Genomic DNA, 20,291 nt, shown 5'->3' on the forward strand with positions numbered 1-20,291 from the left:
AATCGACCTGCCTTCAGATTCCAGAACTGAACTCACTCAGAACCCAGGGACTGCCTGTATGTAGAAGAGTGTGTTGCTACAGCTATTCAGACTATGTGGGAACCAATATGTTGGCGCTGTTTAACTGTTTGATCCCTGTTCTGGCTGGGTTGGATTTGGGTTCTTCCGAAAAAGAATGATTTTTGACTCAAAATTTCTTTCCTGGTCTCTAGAGATGCCATCTGACCTACTTAACTTTACAGTATTTCCCATAACTAGTTTGAAAAGGAAACAATGGGTTTGGTATTTTATTTGGCTTAACTGATCACTTCTAAACAGTTGGGGGGCAGAATTTTAAACACAGGATTCTTTAATCGATTACAGGTTTCATCTGTTTTCTTTCCAAAGTAATGTCAGGAAAGACTAGTTCTTTGGGATGAGATTCAATAATAAACGCTATGAGCCAGACTTTCAGCAGCCTAGGTACACAAAAGCAGCAAGAATCTTTGTTGTCAAATAGTAACATCGACAGTAGCTGGAGCAGTTAGTTGATTTGAAAACAGTGTACTTACTGAGCTATGTTTTTTGCACAGGAAGCAAATACCATGGTAAAATTAAATAACTGAAATCTTCAGTGTAACACATCCATACAAGGTTTGAAGATAATAAAATGTGAGGCTGGATGAACACAGCAGGCCCAGCAGCATCTCAGGAGCACAAAAGCTGATGTTTCGGGCCAAGACCCTTCATCAGAGAAGCCTGATGAAGGGTCTAGGCCCGAAACATCAGCTTTTGTGCTCCTGAGATGCTGCTGGGCCTGCTGTGTTCATCCAGCCTCACATTTTATTATCTTGGATTTTCCAGCATCTGCAGTTCCCATTATCACTCATCCATACAAGGTTCGACAGCTTAAAGATAAATTAATAGCCCATAGAGCCCTGAATGCAGCATCATACCAATTAGAACTTTAATGCTTTTCTGATTAAGAGCAACTGATTACTGTTTTGCTGAATGTAATGCACTTCCAAATGCATTCTCTAACTAAATACTCAGCTGCAATTAAAAATAATTAAAAATCTAACAAGGTTTTAAATGAAATGTGAGAAACATAAGCACAGGTGCGTTAATGCAATCCTAGAATTAGATCTTTACCATGTTCTATGAAACCTTGCTGCACTCTTGGGTTAAAAAGTGGAAGACACAACCCTTTTCCATCCAAATAGCTAAAACAAAGCAGATTACTTCATGTGAAACAAGCACCACAACATTTGAACATTTAGGCTACTGTGCTCACAAATTCTTTTTGGTAGAAAAATGCTTATGAAGTACCTTAGATTCATACGCAAGAAAGGAAATGTTCACTTCTTTACAACGCTTTATGGCTTTGGTACACGTGGTCTTTAACTGACTGAAGAGGTTGTCAGGACAATCTAGAATTTCAAAAAAAGATACTTCAACAAAACTAACCCTCTGTTTTTACTTCAAATGTTCATTAAAAAGTATTGCTTAATATAAACAGGATTAAACTGGGAACATCAATATAATCAAGGCAATGACTCATAATGCATCTATATCTGCAACTTCAGAGGTTAAACACTGAATCCCAAAAGAAAATACAGATAGTCCACTTTACCTGACGTCAACATATTAATTCAATGGACAGAAAGATACCAACGTTATGGTGTGGTCATACCCTAAGAATGACTATGGTATCAAGTAGCTGGTTCAGCTTTTTGCTAAGCTATAGGCACAAAATTTTTGTTAGTTTCGACTTTCAGACAGCTGCCCTCAAGCTGATGATCTCTTGGAGCTGAGATCAAATGTGTTTCAGATGAAACCACAGGGCCAGCATTTCGCCAACGCATCATCACACACAATAAAGCAGGTCAGACAGAACACAGGTTCCAGTATTCCCAGCTTTTACTGCTGCATGTGACATAACCTAACACACAGGTCTACTGCATTGTTATCGGTCTCATTGCAATAGGTTATCTCACCTTCAAGTCACACTCAAACAAAGAAGCCCACGCTCCCTAGGTTCCCAAAATCATGGGCTGCCTTTTAGTTCTGTTTATGCACCAACACTTCCCAACCCTGTCACAAATATTCAGCCCATTAAACTCTAATAGGCATTTTATTTATAGAGGTGACATCTTTCTGCCAGTTCAGGGCCATGATTTCAGTCAATGACAAGCAAGCCCTAAATGTCGACTCTTATGAGATAGCCCACTAAGCAAAAGATGGAGATTTAAAACACATTCCTATACAAACCACGGACGTTTCAACATATTCATGACTAGACAAGACTGAACTGATGCCAGTGTCTCTGGCTGCAATGCTGAAGCACACCTCCCTTCCTAATGAACACCTTTTCAAATGTTCACTGTAGGTAAAGTCCAAAATAACTAGATCAGCAAATTAACTGACTTATCTGCGTAAACTTCATACACACACTCCACAACTCTGGGATCACCTCGTTATTTTGCAACAGAGTATTCATTTCTCGTGTGTTTCATTTATTCTCACAAAATGATATTCAGCTAAAGGACACGTGTATAATAATAGATATTTTCAGAGAGCGCCTGGTAGCCGGCTCCCATCCAACATTGACCCTGCTGACACCAAAATGTGCTCCTTACAGGCGCAAGCTTATCCGATCTCTAACTAACCCAGCAAGCTTTTGCCTCAGTTCAGGATACCCCACTGAAAACTTCTTTCGCAATGCCAGGCTTCATATTAAATTCTGCATTAGGTGGCAAGAGCAAGCTTCAAAACGTACTGTTGGCCTGTGTAGTGACAGCCCAGTACCCTAATTTTGACATTCTAAACAATTACTCTAGACGTGAAATGGCCAGATGATCATAAGGCAGGCCTTTGTGGCTCCCTCCGAGCCTTCCTTGGTCACTGTGCCAGTCAAGGGTTGCAGGGTACATACTTCAAAAATGCAACTGCTGCCTGGTTCACTAATGGAATTGCATAGATCTTCTGTAATGTCAAAATAAGGTCCAACTTTCCAATCTGTCCAACTATTTATCAAAGCTTGGTGCAACTGACTCAACGTATTTATGTAACAGCATTGGGCATAAATGGGAGTTCAGAGTAAGTCCTTTCTTGGTGTTAAAACTTTAGATACAGAACTTCATAAAGACAATAAAAACATTAATTTTCACTTACTGTTACTATAAGTTGCTCCATGTGCCAGCTAACCTTAGAACGCTAGTCTTTCATGAGAAGAAGTATTCAAGTATTTCTGGTCGTTCCAACTTCCTGCTCGAATAATTGTTACCTCCAGAAACAATATGCTCCCATAAACAAATTTTTACAACCCGCAATGTTTTAGCTTCATTGGACAATGATCACCGATGACCCAAATGCCAAATCTTTCTTTAAGCGCATTGAGACTTCTTTTAAAGAAAATGTCTATATATGCATAGTCACTTTAAAAGGCACAAATTCGCACACAGCCCATGCAGGAACCCTCAGTTGTTGTGTTCTCTATCAGCTTAGACGGGACACTGATCATCAGCTGATAATTTAAATTCATCCAAAATATCATCATTCAATAGAACTGAATTCACAAACCTCACCTATTCCTGTTTTTGTGTCAACCTATTTATTTTGAAGAAAGCATATTTTGTTCATATAACTTTGGTGGCAAAAGCAGCTGGTTTGGTGTAAATGTTGTATCAGTGATAATGGGAACTGCAGATGCTGGAGAATCCGAGATAACAAAGTGTGGAGCTGGATGAACACAGCAGGCCAAGCAGCATCTCAGGAGCACAAAAGCTGACGTTTCGGGCCTGGACCCTTCATCAGAGAGGGGGATGGGGAGAGGGAACTTACTGAAAAATTAAAATGCGAATGGCAATTTGGAGTAACTGTTAAATTTAAAGAAAGATAGGCACAGTCTTAGCTGTGTGGGCCTCATACAGATCAAATATCAAGGCTGATCAGTATTTCAACCACAAAAACAATATGTTTTTTAAACATTTGGAACATAGGAAATACACCACAATTCGAACACACACCTGACTGTTCCTTTGACACTAGTAAAACAGAACACACTGGAACTAGGGAAGAGAGCCCAAAGTTCAGCTCTTGAAGCTAAATAGATAGCTGCCATGGAACCAAAGGACTATGTGTAAAATTTAAATCCACACTCCTACTTCTCTGCATATGTATCTCACATTAGTGGTATGACTAGATTTTTGAGCTCTAAATTGAGAAATTAACCACTACCTGAGCAATAACAAAGAGCAGCCCTTCCCAAGCGCCCAGGTCCACAAAATGTAACCAACACTGACAAACACACACTGATGCATGCAGGCTCCAAAGTCCCTGATATTGCTAAAATGGAGTCACGGGCAAGCCTGAGTCGAGGCACATACTCTGTAGCGCACTGCCACAGTTATTTTAAGAAAGGAAACACATTGAATAACAATAAAGGTACTTACAATCAGTGAAGTAAATGTAGGCTGCCTTGTACTTGTAGGAATGCTTCCTTTTGAAGTCATTTATTAATGCACTGACTGACTACAAAATAAAAGATTAGACGATGATGCAAAGATTGCCTTTTAAAGACAAAAATAATTGAACACATTTTTCTTCATTCATAATAAAAATTTCCCCAAGGGAGAACAACCATTTCAACTCTGAAGTCAGAACAAGCTCAAGAAAAACTTTTCTTCACGCTTGCTTAAGGAGACAGGACTATCTCTACAAGTCAGTCTTACATCTTGTTTACACAGAGGTGTGGTACGTAGCTAATGAAGCGAGCTACACAGAATAGAGTGAACAAAAGAATAATACAGCACAGCAACAGGCCCTTTGGTCTTCCAAGCCTGTGCTGAAACATTGTCTTTCCGTACTAAAATTATCTTCACTTAAGGATCTGTATCCCTGTATTCCCCTCCTATTCATATATTAGTCCAGGTGCTTCTTGAATGTTGCTATTGCGTCTGATTCTACCATCTCCACTGGTAACGCATTGTAAGCGCTCACCATCCTTTGTGTGAAACGCTTGCCTCCCACATCTCTTAAATGTTCCCACTCACACCTTGAACCCGTGTCCTCTAGCAATTGAGCCCCCAGCCCTGGTAAAAAGCCTCATACTTTTCACTATATCCATATCATTCACGATCTTCTAAAACTTCTATGAGGTCACCCCTCAACTTCCTGCCTTCCAGTGAAAACAAACCTAGTCAATCCAACCTTTCCTTATAACAAAAATCCACCGTACCAGGCACCATCCTGGTAAACCTTTTCTCTCCCCACTCCAAAGCATCCACATCTTTCTGGTAACATGTTGACCAGAACTGTACACAACATTCCAAATGTGGCCTAAATAAAGTTCTATAAAGCTGCAGCATAACTGGTCTATCCTTATGCTCATTAGAAGGGGCACTGAAGGGAAGCATGGCACAGGCCTTTTTTTTTACTACCACCTTCAGTGATCTGTGGACTTGCACACCCAGATCCCTCTGCACATCAGTACTCCTAAGGATTCTGTCATTCACCATACAATTTCCACATGTACATGACCTCCCTTCCAAAATACATCCCCTCACATTTTTCTGGATTAAACTCCACATGCCTCCAACTGATCTAAATCCTGCTGTATCCTCTGACAATCTTTAAGGCGGCACGGTGGCTCAGTGGTTAGCACTGCAGCCTCACGGCGCCAGGGACCCGGGTTCAATTCCCGCGTCAGGTGACTGACTGTGTGGAGTTTGCACATTCTCCCAGTGTCTGCGTGGGTTTCCTCCGGGTGCTCCAGTTTCTTTGCAAAGATGTGCAGGCTAGGTGGATTGGCCATGCTAAATTGCCCATAGTGTTCAGGGTCGTGTGCGGGATGCTTCAACGGGCGGTGTGGACTTGTTGGGCTGAAGGGCCTGTTTCTACACTGTAGGGAATCTAATCTAATTAGTCTACAATACTACAAATCTTTGTATCATCCGCAAACTTACTAATTAGACCAGATACATTTTCCGCCAAATCATTTGTATAGACCACGAACAGCAGAGGCCCTAGCACTGATCCCAGTGGAACACCACTAGTCACAACCCTCTATTCCAAAAAGCATCCTTCCACCGCTACCTTCTGTCTCTTGTGACCAAGCCAGTTCTGTATCCATCTTGCCCGGTCACCCCAATAGCATGTCACTTCACCTTTTGTACCAGTCTGCCAGGAGGGACCTTACCAAAGGCTTTACTAAAAACCACGTCCACATCAACTGATTTTCCCTCAATCATCTTCGTCACCTCCTCAAAAAACTTTATCAAGTTAGTGAGGCACAACAACCCCACAAAACCATGCTGTCTATCACTAATAAGTCAGTTTGCTTCTAAAAATGCATATAGATCTTTTCCCGGAGAAACTTTTCCAATAATTTCCTGACCACCGATGCGAAGATCACAGGTCTGTAATTTCCAGGATCATCCCTGCTACCCTTTTTAAACAACGGGACATTATTGGCTATTCTCCAGTCCTCTGGAACCTCACCTACGGCTAAAGCAGATACAAAGATGCCTATCAATGCTCCAGCAATTTGTGTCTTGCTTCCCTCAATAGTCTGAGATAGATCCCGTCAGGACCAGGGACTTATCTACCTTAATACTTTTTAAGATGCTCAACATTTCTTCCTTTTTAATTGCAACTTGGCTTAGAAACTCAATACTCCCTTCCCCGAGGTCATCCTCCAGCAATTCCTTCTCTTTGGTGAATACCAACAGAACTATTTGTTTAGGATCTCACCTAGCTCTTCTGGCTCCACACATATATTCCCTCCTTTGTTCTTGAGTGGGCCAACCCTTTCCCTGGCTACCCTCTTGCTTTTCATATATGTTTCAAAAACCTTGGGATTCTCCTTAATTCCATTTACTAACAAATTTTAATGACCCCTTTGAGCCCTTCTAATTCCTTGTTTAAACTCTTTCATACTTTCCTTATATACTTCAAGGGCTTCATCCGTTCCCAACCTCAAGAACCTTACGTATGCTTCCCTTTTTCTTTTTGACTGAGGGCATAACATCCTTGGTTTTCCAAGATTCACACAACTTGACATACCTATCCTTCATTCTCACAGGAACATACTGCTCCTGAACTCCTATCAACCACCATTTAAAATACTCCTACACATCCAAAGTGGATTTTCCCTCAAATAGCCGCCTCCAATAGAAATTCTCCAGTTCCTGCTTAATATTGTTGTATAAAGTTTGAGAAGATTTTTAGCTCAGGTTGTCTAACCTAATATTGTTATAGTTCTCCTCACACCAATTTAACACATTCGTCCAAGGACTGCTGTTATCCTGATCCATGACCATCTTAAAACTCACTGTATTACAGTCATTACTTCCAAAATGCTCCCCCTACTGGAACTTCATTCACTTGGCCATGCTCATTTCGCAAAACCAGGTCCAGTATAAGCCCTTCCCTAGTTGGACTGATTATATGACATGTCAAGAAATCCACCCGAATGGTCCTTACAAATTCTGCCCCATGAAAGCACCAGTCAATATAGGCAAAGTTAAAATCACCCACTAAAACAACCCTGCTGTTTGCACACCTTTCCAGAATTTGTCTACATATTCTCTCCTCTATCTCCCGCTGGCTGTTGAGAGGCCTGAAGTAAACCCCCAGCATTGTGATTTCACCTTTCCTTCTCCTGAGCCCCACAAGCCTCACTATACAAGTCCTCTGACTTACCCTCCCCTCAGTACAGCTGTGATATTCTCTCGACTCCCACACCCCTTTTCCATCCCTTTCTATCCCACCTGAAACATCTAAAACCTGGAACATTCAGCTGTCAAACCGGTCCCTCTTTTAGCCAAGTCTCTGTGATCACAACGTCACCGTTCCAAGTAATAACCAAAGCTCTAACTTCATCAACTTTGCCTATTATACTTCTCACGTTGAAACACATATTTCAGACCACCTCCCCTGCTCTTTTCAGCAACGTTTCCCTACCTGTTCTTGTTCTTCATAATGTTTGCCTCAATTTCCACCTCTCCCTTGAATTCGCATCTACTGCCCCGATGAAATAAATTTGCTAGAAAAATCCTTAATGAAACGCCGAGATTAACTCCCTTAGCTGATGTTTGGTAAAATTCAGCCCAGACCTAACCTTTTAAGTTAAATAAGACTCCTTCAAAAGTCACTTATCTGACTTTTGTTTCAAAGCCATCATGCAAGATCCTGTCAGCACCAAAATAAAACTGAACAACTTCTTCGTGCAGAACTGTGCGACTCCTTTCAGTGGATACGCTTAACACAATCAGCAAAACTACAAACGTAGAAAAAGTGACACACAGGGTGCCCTATATTTGACAAAAAGACCCACTAAATTAGCTATTTGCCAAGGTCAAAAAGAAGCTTCTTCATAAAACAGAAATCCAGAAAAAATGCCTGTTAAGAGTTGGCATTGTGTGAGTGTCTGCAAAATTCACCATGCGGCAAGGCTTTTATCCTGCCACCTGGAGAGGCACTAAGGTCCCAAAAAGAGTGTCAGGTAAGGAGAACCACAAGATTCACCACAGCCTGCATCCCACCTCCTAGCAGCTTGTTACACGTGAGCAGAGACAAGGCCATTGGAGAATGCAGTCACTGGTGGTAAAAGACAAGAACAGAATATTTATAATGGCACACTATTCAAACACGGATTACATTTTCATTACACGCTGTTTATAAAACAGCAACTTGGTCAGAAGACAAGGAGAGAAAGGTTACTACTCCAGGAATGTGCAAAGTATGGACAATCAAAATGTCATTAAATATAGATTGAAACCTTGGGCGAAACTAATATTAAGCTTCCAGCTAGAACTGTAAAAAAAAACCATTAGCTACCATACCATGAAAACATCAAGGGATACTGCTTCTTAAAGGAATGGGACAAGTCCCAAACCTAGAAGCCCGTTGAGTAACCGGTAGGGGGCAGATACATAGATAATATGACAGGTTGGAGGTGGGTTAGAGTGATGGGTAGGGAAAGGTTAGTTTATGTTGGGAATATCGGAAATGGGGGAGGTGTTAAATCAGGTTGGCAGAGGTGTCATCACACTGGTGAAGGGTTCTTAGTTACCCAGAAGTTAAAAGCAGGTTTTTAATCCCTTTACAAAACAAAAGAACATCAGAAACAAGTTCCGAGGAAGGGTCATTCAAACTGTAACAGTAACTCAGATTTCTCTCCACAGATGCTGCCAGGCATGCCGAGCTTTTCCAGCAATTTGTTTTTAATTTTAATTCCTTCAACTTTTCCTGAGTAACTATTTAACCAATTTAATCAGAACTCCCCTAGTCACTGACCGTCACTCAACAGTTGGAGACATTTAGGAGGAGTAATTACCCACAACAATTTGAAACTTCTCAAGCAATGCTCCTGTAGTCAGGGTCAGGCCCTCTGAGGGGTCACGAATGTATCTTTCAGGATGAAGAACAACCATCCAGTCAGGAGATCCGGGCCATATCATTATAAGTATTCATAAAATTGTAAATCCTGCACTGGCCCATTTAGGAGTGAAGATGTTCAGCAGGGGCAGTGAATATAAATATTCTGAATTTGGCTCTTAATTACTGTATCAGACACACAGACAATCACCATCCTCCCGCTCCCGCAGAAGACTTCCTCATTTATCCTAAAAGCGATACCTTTTCAGTTGGAGTAATGAAGTAGATAGCCTTGGAGTCTGGAACTGGCTCACGGCTCTTATGTAGATCTTCAACAACTGTGAAAAAGAAATATTCAGAGAATAGATCAAGGTTCTACAAAAATCATAAGTAACTTCTAGGTCATGAGCAGAATTAGAACTGTCTGTCAATATAAACCATGTGAAATCATATGCCAAGTTATTCAACTTAAAGCTCTGCAGCCACTATCCTGTTGGTCCTATGGGCACTAGAGAGGTGGTGATGACAGGATAGACATTCTCCCAAGGGTCAATACCTTTCTTCACACCTACTGTAGAAGCTAACAGAAAAGGTCATTTGGAACAAGTATCTAAGAGTGGCAAAGGGTCATACCACAGCATGCATCACCAGCTCCAGGACATCAGGGGACACTGGACTGGAACAAACTGATACACAGCACATATTAACTGTACTTACAAAAGTTAAGAACCTAAAGAACTTGGAAGAGGAGTAGGCACTCTCGGTCCTCGAGCCTATTTCACCATTTAATGCAATCACGGCTGACCTCATCTTGGCCTCAACTCCACTTTCCTGCCTGCTCCCAATAATTTGTTGCTAACTAAAAATCTGTTTCCTTCTTGAATTTATTCAGGGTTCCAGTGATCACCGCAATCTGGGGTAGTGAATTCCACAAATTTGGGAGAAGTAATTCTCCCGCATGTCTGTTTTAGGTCTGTCACTCCTTAGCTTAAAACTATTAGATTTTGATTAGATTCCCTACAGTGTGGAAACCAGGCCCTTCGGCCCAACAAGTCCACACTGCCCATCGAAGCATCCCACCCAGACCCATCCCTCTATAGCCCACACACCCCTGAACACCACGGGCAATTGAGCATGGCCGATCCACCTAGCCTGCACGTCTTTCGACTGTGGGAGGAAACCAGAGTACCCAGAGGAAACCCACACAGACACGGGAAGAACGTGCAAACTCCACACAGACAGTCGCCCAAGGCTGGAATCGAACCCAAGTCCCTGGTGCTGTGACGGTGCAGTGCTAACCACTGAGCCACCATGCCGCCCTCTGAACTCTCATCCTAAATTGCTCTACAAGGGAAATCGTCTGCTCTAAGTTCACTTTGTCAGTTCTGCTTAGCATCTTGTACATCATTTGGCCTGCCAAATCTCTCCTCGTAAAACAAGCCGTTCATCTCTGGAATTAATCTAGTGAATTCTCTGAACAGCCTCCAATCCAATTATAACAATTTTTGAAGTAAGAGGACCAAAACTGTACACAGTAGGCCAAAGACAGTCTTACAAATGCCTTGTACATTTGCAACATTTCCCAACTTATTCCTGCTTAATACAAACAGTCCAAAACAGATTTTTGTATGTCCTCCTGCAGGAATAGTGTAAACACAAAACATAAACCCAGAAGAAAGGAACATTTCATTCATAGGTTTTGACCTCATGCAGGTTACTGGATCATTTAGAAGGGATAAAATGGACATCCTCTGCATCTCTTTACTAGGTAAGAATACCTAGAAAACAATACGATTTCCTTCGTGCCAGGTATAAAAAAAAGGTATAATTTCATTTTTATTTATAAGCACAGATATCAACCTGACAACTGCTCAATGAAAAGTCATTGAGCTCTAAACCTTAACTCTGTTTTTGTCCCTTCAGATATCGTCAGACCTGAAGAGTTTCTCCAGCAACCTTCTGTTTTTATTTCAGATCTCCAGCATGTACTTGCTTTTATTTAAGTAATCTACTTTGTTAGCGTTGACTGCAAGAGGAACCTTGCCCAATGCACTGGGAGAAGTATCTGTCCTTTGAATAATGTCATGACAGGAACTGGCAGATTGAGCTGAATTCCTTTGAAGGGCAGCATTGATGATATCATAGCACTCCAGCACAGCACGCAAAAACTATTCACTAAGACATGCCACTAAAATAGAAATATATCCAAACAAGATAATGCTCAGCAAGGGACTTAAAACGAAGGCTACTTCTCCAGCAGAGGTGTGCCAGCTTGAAGAATATGTTAAAACTTTGATTTGTTAAAATCAAACACATATACTTTTGGCACAGAGGAGATTGTGTGCTTATCGCAAGTTTTCATTTTTTTTTGTAATCATTTGCAATCAGAATCACTGGTAGGACAGAAACACAGACAAAATGCTTCAACACGTATCTGATTTAGTCAGCACGTGAGATAACATGGCATTGTGTTTGTACGGCTACTTGAATTCAACTTTCACTTTGTTCTGTGTTTCCTTAAACTTTGTGCCCTTTTTACGAAGGAGACTGGTGAGTTGACAGATTAGGATCACTGCCTTATGCCAGGAAAATAACATTTCCACTTCAGACACTGATTTTCCCTAGCTGCAAAAGGAGCAAACAATCTACTCTGATGACAAGTTCAACTGTTTAACAAATAATCCTGGATCACTTTTATTTTAAAGTTGAAAGTTTAATTTATCCAGCTTCTGTTTGCCTTTTCTCTTCATTTGCACAAGACGAGCGAGAAGTGCTGCAAACTCAAGAACAACCAGTGCAGGGTGATTGAGGGAGAATATTTTGCTTAACTTTCACATCCTGAGTAAAATCAGTGATTTGCAGAATTGAATAGAGAGAATCAATTCAAAAGATTGACATATAAACAGTGACTGTGGAAAAGCTCAGCAGATATGGCAACATCCAGACAGGCAGCCAGAGAGGGAGGTAGAAACACACAGTTAATGTTTCAGTAGCCTTTCATCAGAGCTGAATTTAAAATAAAAAGGATGTAACAGATTTCAAACAGACACGGAGGCAGGTAAAGTGAGAAGAGAACTTAGTGAAGAACATAAGGAAAGGTCTGTGATAGAAGGGAAGGCAAAGGGAATAAATGATGGTGCAAGGCAAGAGGTAACAGAAATGGGACAAGTAAAGAAACAGAAGAGCCGCCAAGGGAAGGTGTAAAAATCAAAATCACCCTCAACAGCCGTTATTCAGAAGAATGGGGGAGAAATTGTTGAGATCAAATACTGAGCCTGAAAGCCTGTTACATGCAGAGATAGAAAAATACAAATTGGGAAATTAAAAACAAAAACGTGACTAAGAAGGGTTTAAACAAAAACAAGTTTTTGAAGCAGCTGTCATGTGTCTTCTTTGACAGCCAGGGAATATGTGAGTTTATTAAAGAAAAGGCAACTATGATAAAGGAAATACAAAATTATTCAGCATGTAATCATTAAACAATAAGAGTTCTTGAATTAAGTACATACCACTAATCCCTTCAGCCATAAGATTAGACATCTTGCAGCAAGAAGAAAGTAGCTTTGTGGTGTAATGGTCCAAAATAAGTATCTGCAAGTAAAAAAGTGACAGCTTAACTATCTTGCAATGCAGTTTGCTTTAACTTCAGCTAGCAAATTGTTGAAATAGGTAACAAGCGTAGCACTATGTAAATTCACTATCTTCAGACTGCAGTGCTGTTTCACGGCTTTGTGTTTTTCTCCTCTTAGAAAGATCACTCGCACTTAGCACGTTTCTTTGGAGTCACAGTTTTCTCGAAATTGATATTTTACTGTATTGGATATGGCAAACTGGTGACTTATGGGAACAGTGACTGCCCTTATCCTGACATTTCACCATATCCTCTTAAACATATTCCAACAGGAATTCCTGGGAAGTGATTAGGAGTCGGGGTTCAGTCAGATTTCTCACCCACCCTGCTGCAGAGAGTTAGTTGACAAAGTCATTTTTGTCACAAAAGCGAAGATCAGCTAAAAACAGGGCAAGGATCAAACTTAACATCCTCCAGTGGTTCTCAGTAGGCTTATTCCAGTGCCTTGTTACAAATATGCTGGGGGGAATTAGCCTCCACCAGACATCAGAAAAGATAGATCACTACAATTCCTTAGCGTCAGATGTTACATATAGTTTATCAAATTAATGCAGCAAGCAGACTTGCTCAAACTGATTGCATGCAATCTGCAACATCTCAAGATTCGAAGTGTTTTGAACCAAAATCCTTGAACTCCTTTCCTAGCAGCACTGTGGGCATATTTCCATGCAAGGCCTGCAACAGTTAAAGGAAGTGCCTTACCACCACCTCTGAGGTGACTAAGCAATTGCTGACTTAGCCAACAATGCTACATCCTGTTAAAATTTTTTTTTTTAAAACAGTATACTTGCAATACTAGTAATTAAAGCTCTGGTCTGCTATTCAAACCTAAATCTTAACTGATTATTATTGCAAGAGAAGGTATAAGTTACCAGAGCAAACGGCAAGATACACTAGATAACACCAATGAAATTAAAACAGAAAAATGATGGAAGTGCACAGAGCATCAGACATCATCTTTAGAGAAATGACAGCAAGGCATTGATGTGGACCACTAACTGTTTCTCTTCACACAGCTGTTGCCTGGCCTGCTAAGGATTTTGACTATTTCCTGTTTTATATTACAAATATCAGAGGGTTTCAAATATCTAATGAAAGGACATTAAAAAGAAAGGATAACAGTAGTAAGTAACAACTTCATCGACTGCATGGTAAATAGATGTCTGTCTCACCAAGGTTTTTTTTTACAATTAGGTGCGTCATTTTGAAATAGAATTAGTTACATTCCATGACAAAGAGTTTCCATTATAAAAGTATTGGATAATTCAAAAAGCATGTACTCTAAATCAAAGATAACAAGGTGTAGATAACAAAGTGTGAAGCTGGATGAACACAGCAGGCTAAGAACAAAGAACAAAGAAACCTACAGCACAGGAACAGGCCCTTCGGCCCTTCAAGCCTGCGCCGATCAAGAGCCTCCGTCTAACCTGTCATCTATTTTCTAACGGTCTGTGTCCATTTTCTCCCTGTCCATCCATGTACCTGTCCAGATATATCTTAAAAGACGCTAACGTGTCTGCGTCTACCACCTCCGCTGGCAATGCGTTCCAGGTACCCACCACCCTCTGTGGAAAGAACTTTCCACGCATATCTCCCTTAAAAACTTTCCTCCTCTCACTTTGAACTCATGACCCCTCGTAATTGAGTCCCCCACTCTGGGAAAAAGCTTTTTGCTATCCACCCTGTCTATACCCCTCATGATTTTGTAGACCTCAAATCAGGTCCTCCCTCAATCTCCGTCTTTCTAATAAAAATAATCCTAATCTATTCAACCTCTCTTCATAGCTAGCACCCTCCATACCAGGTAACATCCTGGTGAACTTCCTCTGCACCCTCTCCAAAGCATCCACATCCTTTTGGTAATGTGGCAACCAGAACTGTACACAGTACTCCAAATGTGGCTGAACCAAAGTCCTATACAACTGCAACATGACCTGCCAACTCTTGTACTCAATACCCTGCCCAATGAAGGAAAGCATGCCATATGCCTTCTTGACCACCCTATTGACCTGCGTTATCACCTTCAGGGAACAATGGACCTGAACACCCAGATCTATCTGTTCATCAATTTTCCCTAGGACTTTTCCATTTACTGCATAGTTCGCCCTTGAATTTGATCTTCCAAAATGCATCCCCTTGCATTTGCCCAGATTGAACTCCATCTGCCATTTATCTGCCCAACTCTCCAGTCTATCTATATTCTGCTGTAATTTCTGACGGTCCCCTTCACTCTCAGCTACCCACCAATCTTAGTGTCATCAGCAAACTTGCTGATCAGACCACCTACATCTTCCTCCAGATCATTTACATATATCACAAACAAGAATGGTCCCAGCACAGATCCCTGTGGAACACCACTGGTTACAGGTCTCCAATGTGAGAAACTCCCTTCTACTACTACCCTCTGTCTCCTGTTGCCCAGCCAGTTTTTTATCCATCTAGCTAGCACACCCTGGACCCCATATGACTTCACTTTCTCCATCAGCCTGCCATGGGGAACCTCATCAAACGCCTTACTGAAGTCCACGTATATGACACCAACAGCCTTTCCCTCAATCAATCAACTTTGTCACATCCTCAAAGAATTCTATTAAGTTGGTAAGACATGACCTTCCCTGTACAAAACCATGTTGCCTATCACTGATAAGCCCATTTTCCTCCAAATGGGAATAGATCCTATCCCTCAGTATCTTCTCCAGTAGCTTCCCTACCACTGACGTCAGGCTCACCAGTCGATAATTACCTGGATTATCCTTGCTGCCCTTTTTAAACAAGGGGACAACATTAGCAAGTCTCCAGTCCTCTGGGACCTCACCCGTGTCTAAGGACACTGCAAAGATATCTGTTAGTGCCCTGGCTATTTCCTCTCTCGCTTCCCTCAGTAACCTGGGCTAGATCCCATCCGGACCTGGGGACTTGTCCACCTTAATGTCTTTTAGGATACCTAACACTTCCTCCTTCCTTATGTCAACTTGACCTAGAATAAGCAAACATCTATCCCTAACCTCAACATCCGTCATGTCCCTCTCCTTGCTGAATACCGAAGCAAAGTACTCGTTAAGAATGTCACCCATTTTCTCTGACTCAGCGCATAACTTTCCTTCTTTGTCCTTAAGTGGGCCAATCCTTTCTCTAGTTACCCTCTTGCTCTTTATATATGAATAAAAGGCTTTGGGATTTTCCTTAACCATGTTTGCCAGCAATATCTCATGTCCTCTCTTAGCCCTCTTAATCCCTTTTTTCAGATTCGCTCTACATTCCCGATATTCTTGCAAAGCTTCGTCTGTCTTCAGTCGCCTAGACCTCATGTATGCTTCTTTTTTTCTCTTGGCTAGTCTCACAATTTCACCTGTTATCCATGGCTCCCTAATCTTGCCTTTTCTATTCCTCATTTTCACAGGAGCATGTCTCTCCTGCACGCTAATCAACCTCTCCTTAAAAGCCTCCCACATATCAAATGTGGATTTACCTTCAAACAGTTTCTCCCAATCTACATTCCTCAGATCCTGCCGAATCTTGGTACAGTCGGCCTTCCCCCAGTTTAGTACTCTTCCTTTAGGACCACTGCTATCCTTGTCCATGAGTATTGTAAAACTTACGGAATTGTGGTCGCTATTTCCAAAGTAGTCCCCTACTGTAATATCAACCACCTGGCCGGGTTCATTCCCCAGCACCAGGTCCAGTATGGCCCTTTGCTGAGTTGGACTACGTACATACTGCTCTAGAAAACCATCCTGGACACACCTTTCAAATTCTGCTCCATCTTGACCCCTAACCCTGAGTGAATCCTAGTCAATGTTGGGAAAATTAAAATCTCCCATCACCACCACCCTGTTTCTCCTACACCTTTCCATTATGTGTTTACATATTTGTACCTCTGTCTCACGCTCGCTGTTGGGAGGCCTGCAGTACAGCCCCAGCGTTGTTACTGCATCCTTCCTATTTCTGAGTTCTACCCATATTGCCTCACTGCTCAAGTCCTCCACGGGGCCCTCCTTCAGTGCGGCTGTGATATCGTCTTTGACCATTACTGCAACTCCTCCACCAATTTTACCTCCCTCTCTATCCCGCCTGAAGCATCGATATCCTGGGACAACTAGTTGCCAGTCATGCCCTTCCCTCAACCAAGTCTCAGTAATAGCAATAACATCATACCGATCCAAGCCCTAAGCTCATCTGCCTTGTCTACTACACTTCTCACATTAAAACAAATGCACCTCAGACCACCTGTCCCTTTGTGTTCATCATCTGCTCCCCGACTACTATTCCCTTTAGTCACACTGACTTCATTATCTAGTTCCCTACAGGCTTTCGTTTCTACCTCTTTTCTGTCCAATATTTGGTTCCCATCCCCCTGCCACATTAGTTTAAACCCTCCCCCACAGCATTAGCAAAAGCACCCCCAAGGACATTGGTTCCAGTCTGGTTCAGGTGTAGACCATCCAATTTGTAATAGTCCCACCTTCCCCAGAACCGGTTCCAATGTCCCAAAAATATGAACCCCTGCCTCCTACACCATCTCTCAAGCCAAGCATTCATCCTGGCTATTCTTTCCTTTCTGCACTGACTAGCACGTGGCACTGGTAGCAATCCTGAGATTACTACCTTTGAGGTCCTACTTTTTAACTTGGCTCCTAAATCCCTAAATTCTGCTTGTAGGACCTCATCCTGTTTTCTGCCTATATCGTTGGTGCCTATATGCACCACGACAACTGGCTGTTCGCCCTCCCCCTTCAGAATGTTCTGCAGCCGATCGGAGACATCCTTGACCCGTGCACCTGGGAGGCAACATACCATTCGGGAGTCCCATTTTCGACCGCAGAACCGCCTATCTACACCCCTTACAATTGAATCCCCAATGACTATCGCCCTTCCACTCTTTTTCCCGCCCTTCTGTACAGCAGAGCCAGCCATGGTGCTGTGAACGTGGCTACTGCTGCGAACCTGGCTACTGCTGCCTTCCTCTGGCGAGCCATCTCCCCTAACAGTATTCAAAACGGAATACCCGTTTTGGAGGGAGATGACCGCTAAGCAGCATCTCAGGAGCACAAAAGCTGATGTTTTGGGCCTAGACCCTTCAGAGTGGGGGATGGGGAGAGTTTTCTGAAATAAATAGGGAGAGGGGGGAGGCGGACCGAAGATGGATAGTGGAGAAGATAGGTGGAGAGGAGTGTATAGGTGGGGAGGTGGAGAGGGGATAGGTCAGTCCAGGGAGGACGGACAGGTCAAGGAGGCAGGATGAGGTTAGTAGGTGGGAAATGGAGGTGCGGCTTGAGGTGGGAGGAGGGGATAGGTGAGAGGAAGAACAGGTTAGGGAGGCGGGGATGCGCTGGGCTGGTTTTGGGATGCAGTGGGGGGAGGGGCCAAGCTGGGCTGGTTTTGGGATGCAGTGGGGGGGAGGGGAGATTTTGAAGCTTGTGAAGTTCACATTGATACCATTGGGCTGCAGGGTTCCCAAGCGGAATATGAGTTGCTGTTCCTGCAACCTTTGGGTGGCATCATTGTTGCACTGCAGGAGGCCCAGGATGGACATGTCATCTAAGGAATGGGAAGGCGAGTTAAATTGGTTCGCGACTGGGATGTGCAGTTTTGGGCCTTGACCCTTCTTCACTCACTAAATCAAAGCAGAATTAGGCAAATGCAAACAAATCTCCATTATTCTCTCTATGATAATAAAATGTGAGGCTGGATGAACACAGCAGGCCCAGCAGCATCTCAGGAGCACAAAAGCCCTCGTTTCAGGCCTAGACCCTTCATCAGAGAAGGGTCTAGAGGCCCGAAACGTCAGCTTTTGTGCTCCTGAGATGCTGATGGGCCTGCTGTGTTCATCCAGCCTCACATTTTATTATCTTGGATTCTCCAGCATCTGCAGTTCCCATTATCACTCACACATCCATTATTCTCTCTGCTCAGTGAACTTAATTAGCCACGTTTTCAATTGATTCACAGCCCATTAAGACATGTTTCTCACCCTGCTGTCTCTGCACTTGCCTGCTCAGGTTATTCAGCTCAATGTTATTCTATGGGGTCTGGGTCATTTTTGTTACTAACTCTGAACACAGCAGTAAGTGCAGGAAAACAATTCAAATCTGCCAACTGATATACCTCTCTCAATTTTTGTCATTCCTTTCAAATCTTTGCTTGTGAAATGTTTAATGTTACACTAAAACAATGTTGAATTCATGGATTGTCACAACAGCCAAGAATCATGACAGTTCATAAAATGTATCTTCACCGAGATGCTGGAAGAGGTATTCAGGACTACTTATTCAGAATTGACATGAAGCAATGGAGACATTTCAAATTTTTTTGCAGTACAAATTTAGATCCCCGCAGTTACCAAGAAAAAAAGAACTTGAAACTTCATATCTTTCATTTTGAAACATCCCAAAGTTGTTTGCACAACTAATTACAGTGCAATAACTGTTGTTAATGATTTAACTAGACCATGGTACAATCAAGTTATATAATATAAAATGACACGGTCAACAAGTCATACGACAGCAGGTTATAGTACAACAGGTTTATTTTAAATCACAAGCTTTCATAGCGCTGTCCCTTCATCAGGTAAAGTGCAATTTAAATGACTGCAAAATATCTAGCCCCGCACATGTACTTCTTTTCAACTGATACAAAATTAATCCACACATTTGTCACCCATTACAAATTTGTGTTTTCCAACTATATCTAGATAAACCAAGACTGACAGTTTAAAATCAAAAGAACTGCAGATGCTGTAAATCAGGAACAAAAACAAAGCTGCTGGAAAAGCTCAGCAGGTCTGGCATCATCTGTGACGGAGAAGACAGAGTTTTGGTCCTAGTGACCCTTCCTCAGAACTCAAGGCTGACAGTTTACTCTATTTGGGTTGGACAGATCGGAGATGATTCCTGTAGGTGAGCAGCTCCTCCCTCAATATCTGATTTCATAAGGTTATCAATGCTCTGTATTTTGTTATTCTAGTGGTACACACACGGCAGATATTACTAATACACCAAAAAGGTTTCATGTCATTCAAGTGGTTTCAAAATAAAAAGCACAAGGTTCCCTGAAAGATCACAAAATTTCCAAACCCTTGCTTGATCTTCCTCTGAAGAAACTTTAAACACACAGTTTTGACCTCTAAAAGGGAGAATCAGACACCCCCCTGCTCTACTGTTGCCCTTGACTGGTCATCCAAGATGTGCACAGGATGACTTACCCCTCCTCATTCAGCACTACAGATACTTCAAATGTTGTAGAGAGGGGGAATGGGGAACCAAATTCAATCCACCCACGATGCTACATGCTTGGTTGATGT

General features: G+C 42.1%; 1 protein-coding gene across 4 annotated transcripts in view; it reads right to left on the reverse strand.

Annotated features, from left to right (window-relative positions):
• The window catches only part of LOC125456227 (syntaxin-binding protein 3), a 61,552-nt gene that overhangs the window by 31,899 nt on the left and 9,362 nt on the right, over positions 1–20,291 (reverse strand). For all 4 annotated transcript variants that reach the window (XM_048539151.2, XM_048539150.2, XM_059647810.1 and 1 more), the window contains 4 exons: positions 12,870–12,951; positions 9,622–9,698; positions 4,434–4,512; positions 1,309–1,409 (listed from right to left, as the gene is read on the reverse strand). In XM_048539151.2, coding sequence (XP_048395108.1) covers positions 1,309–1,409; positions 4,434–4,512; positions 9,622–9,698; positions 12,870–12,951 — 339 coding nt within the window. The remainder of the gene's footprint in view (positions 1–1,308; positions 1,410–4,433; positions 4,513–9,621; positions 9,699–12,869; positions 12,952–20,291) is intronic.

The sequence above is a fragment of the Stegostoma tigrinum genome, chromosome 8, assembly GCF_030684315.1.
Source record: "Stegostoma tigrinum isolate sSteTig4 chromosome 8, sSteTig4.hap1, whole genome shotgun sequence".
NCBI classification, from domain to species: domain Eukaryota; kingdom Metazoa; phylum Chordata; class Chondrichthyes; order Orectolobiformes; family Stegostomatidae; genus Stegostoma; species Stegostoma tigrinum.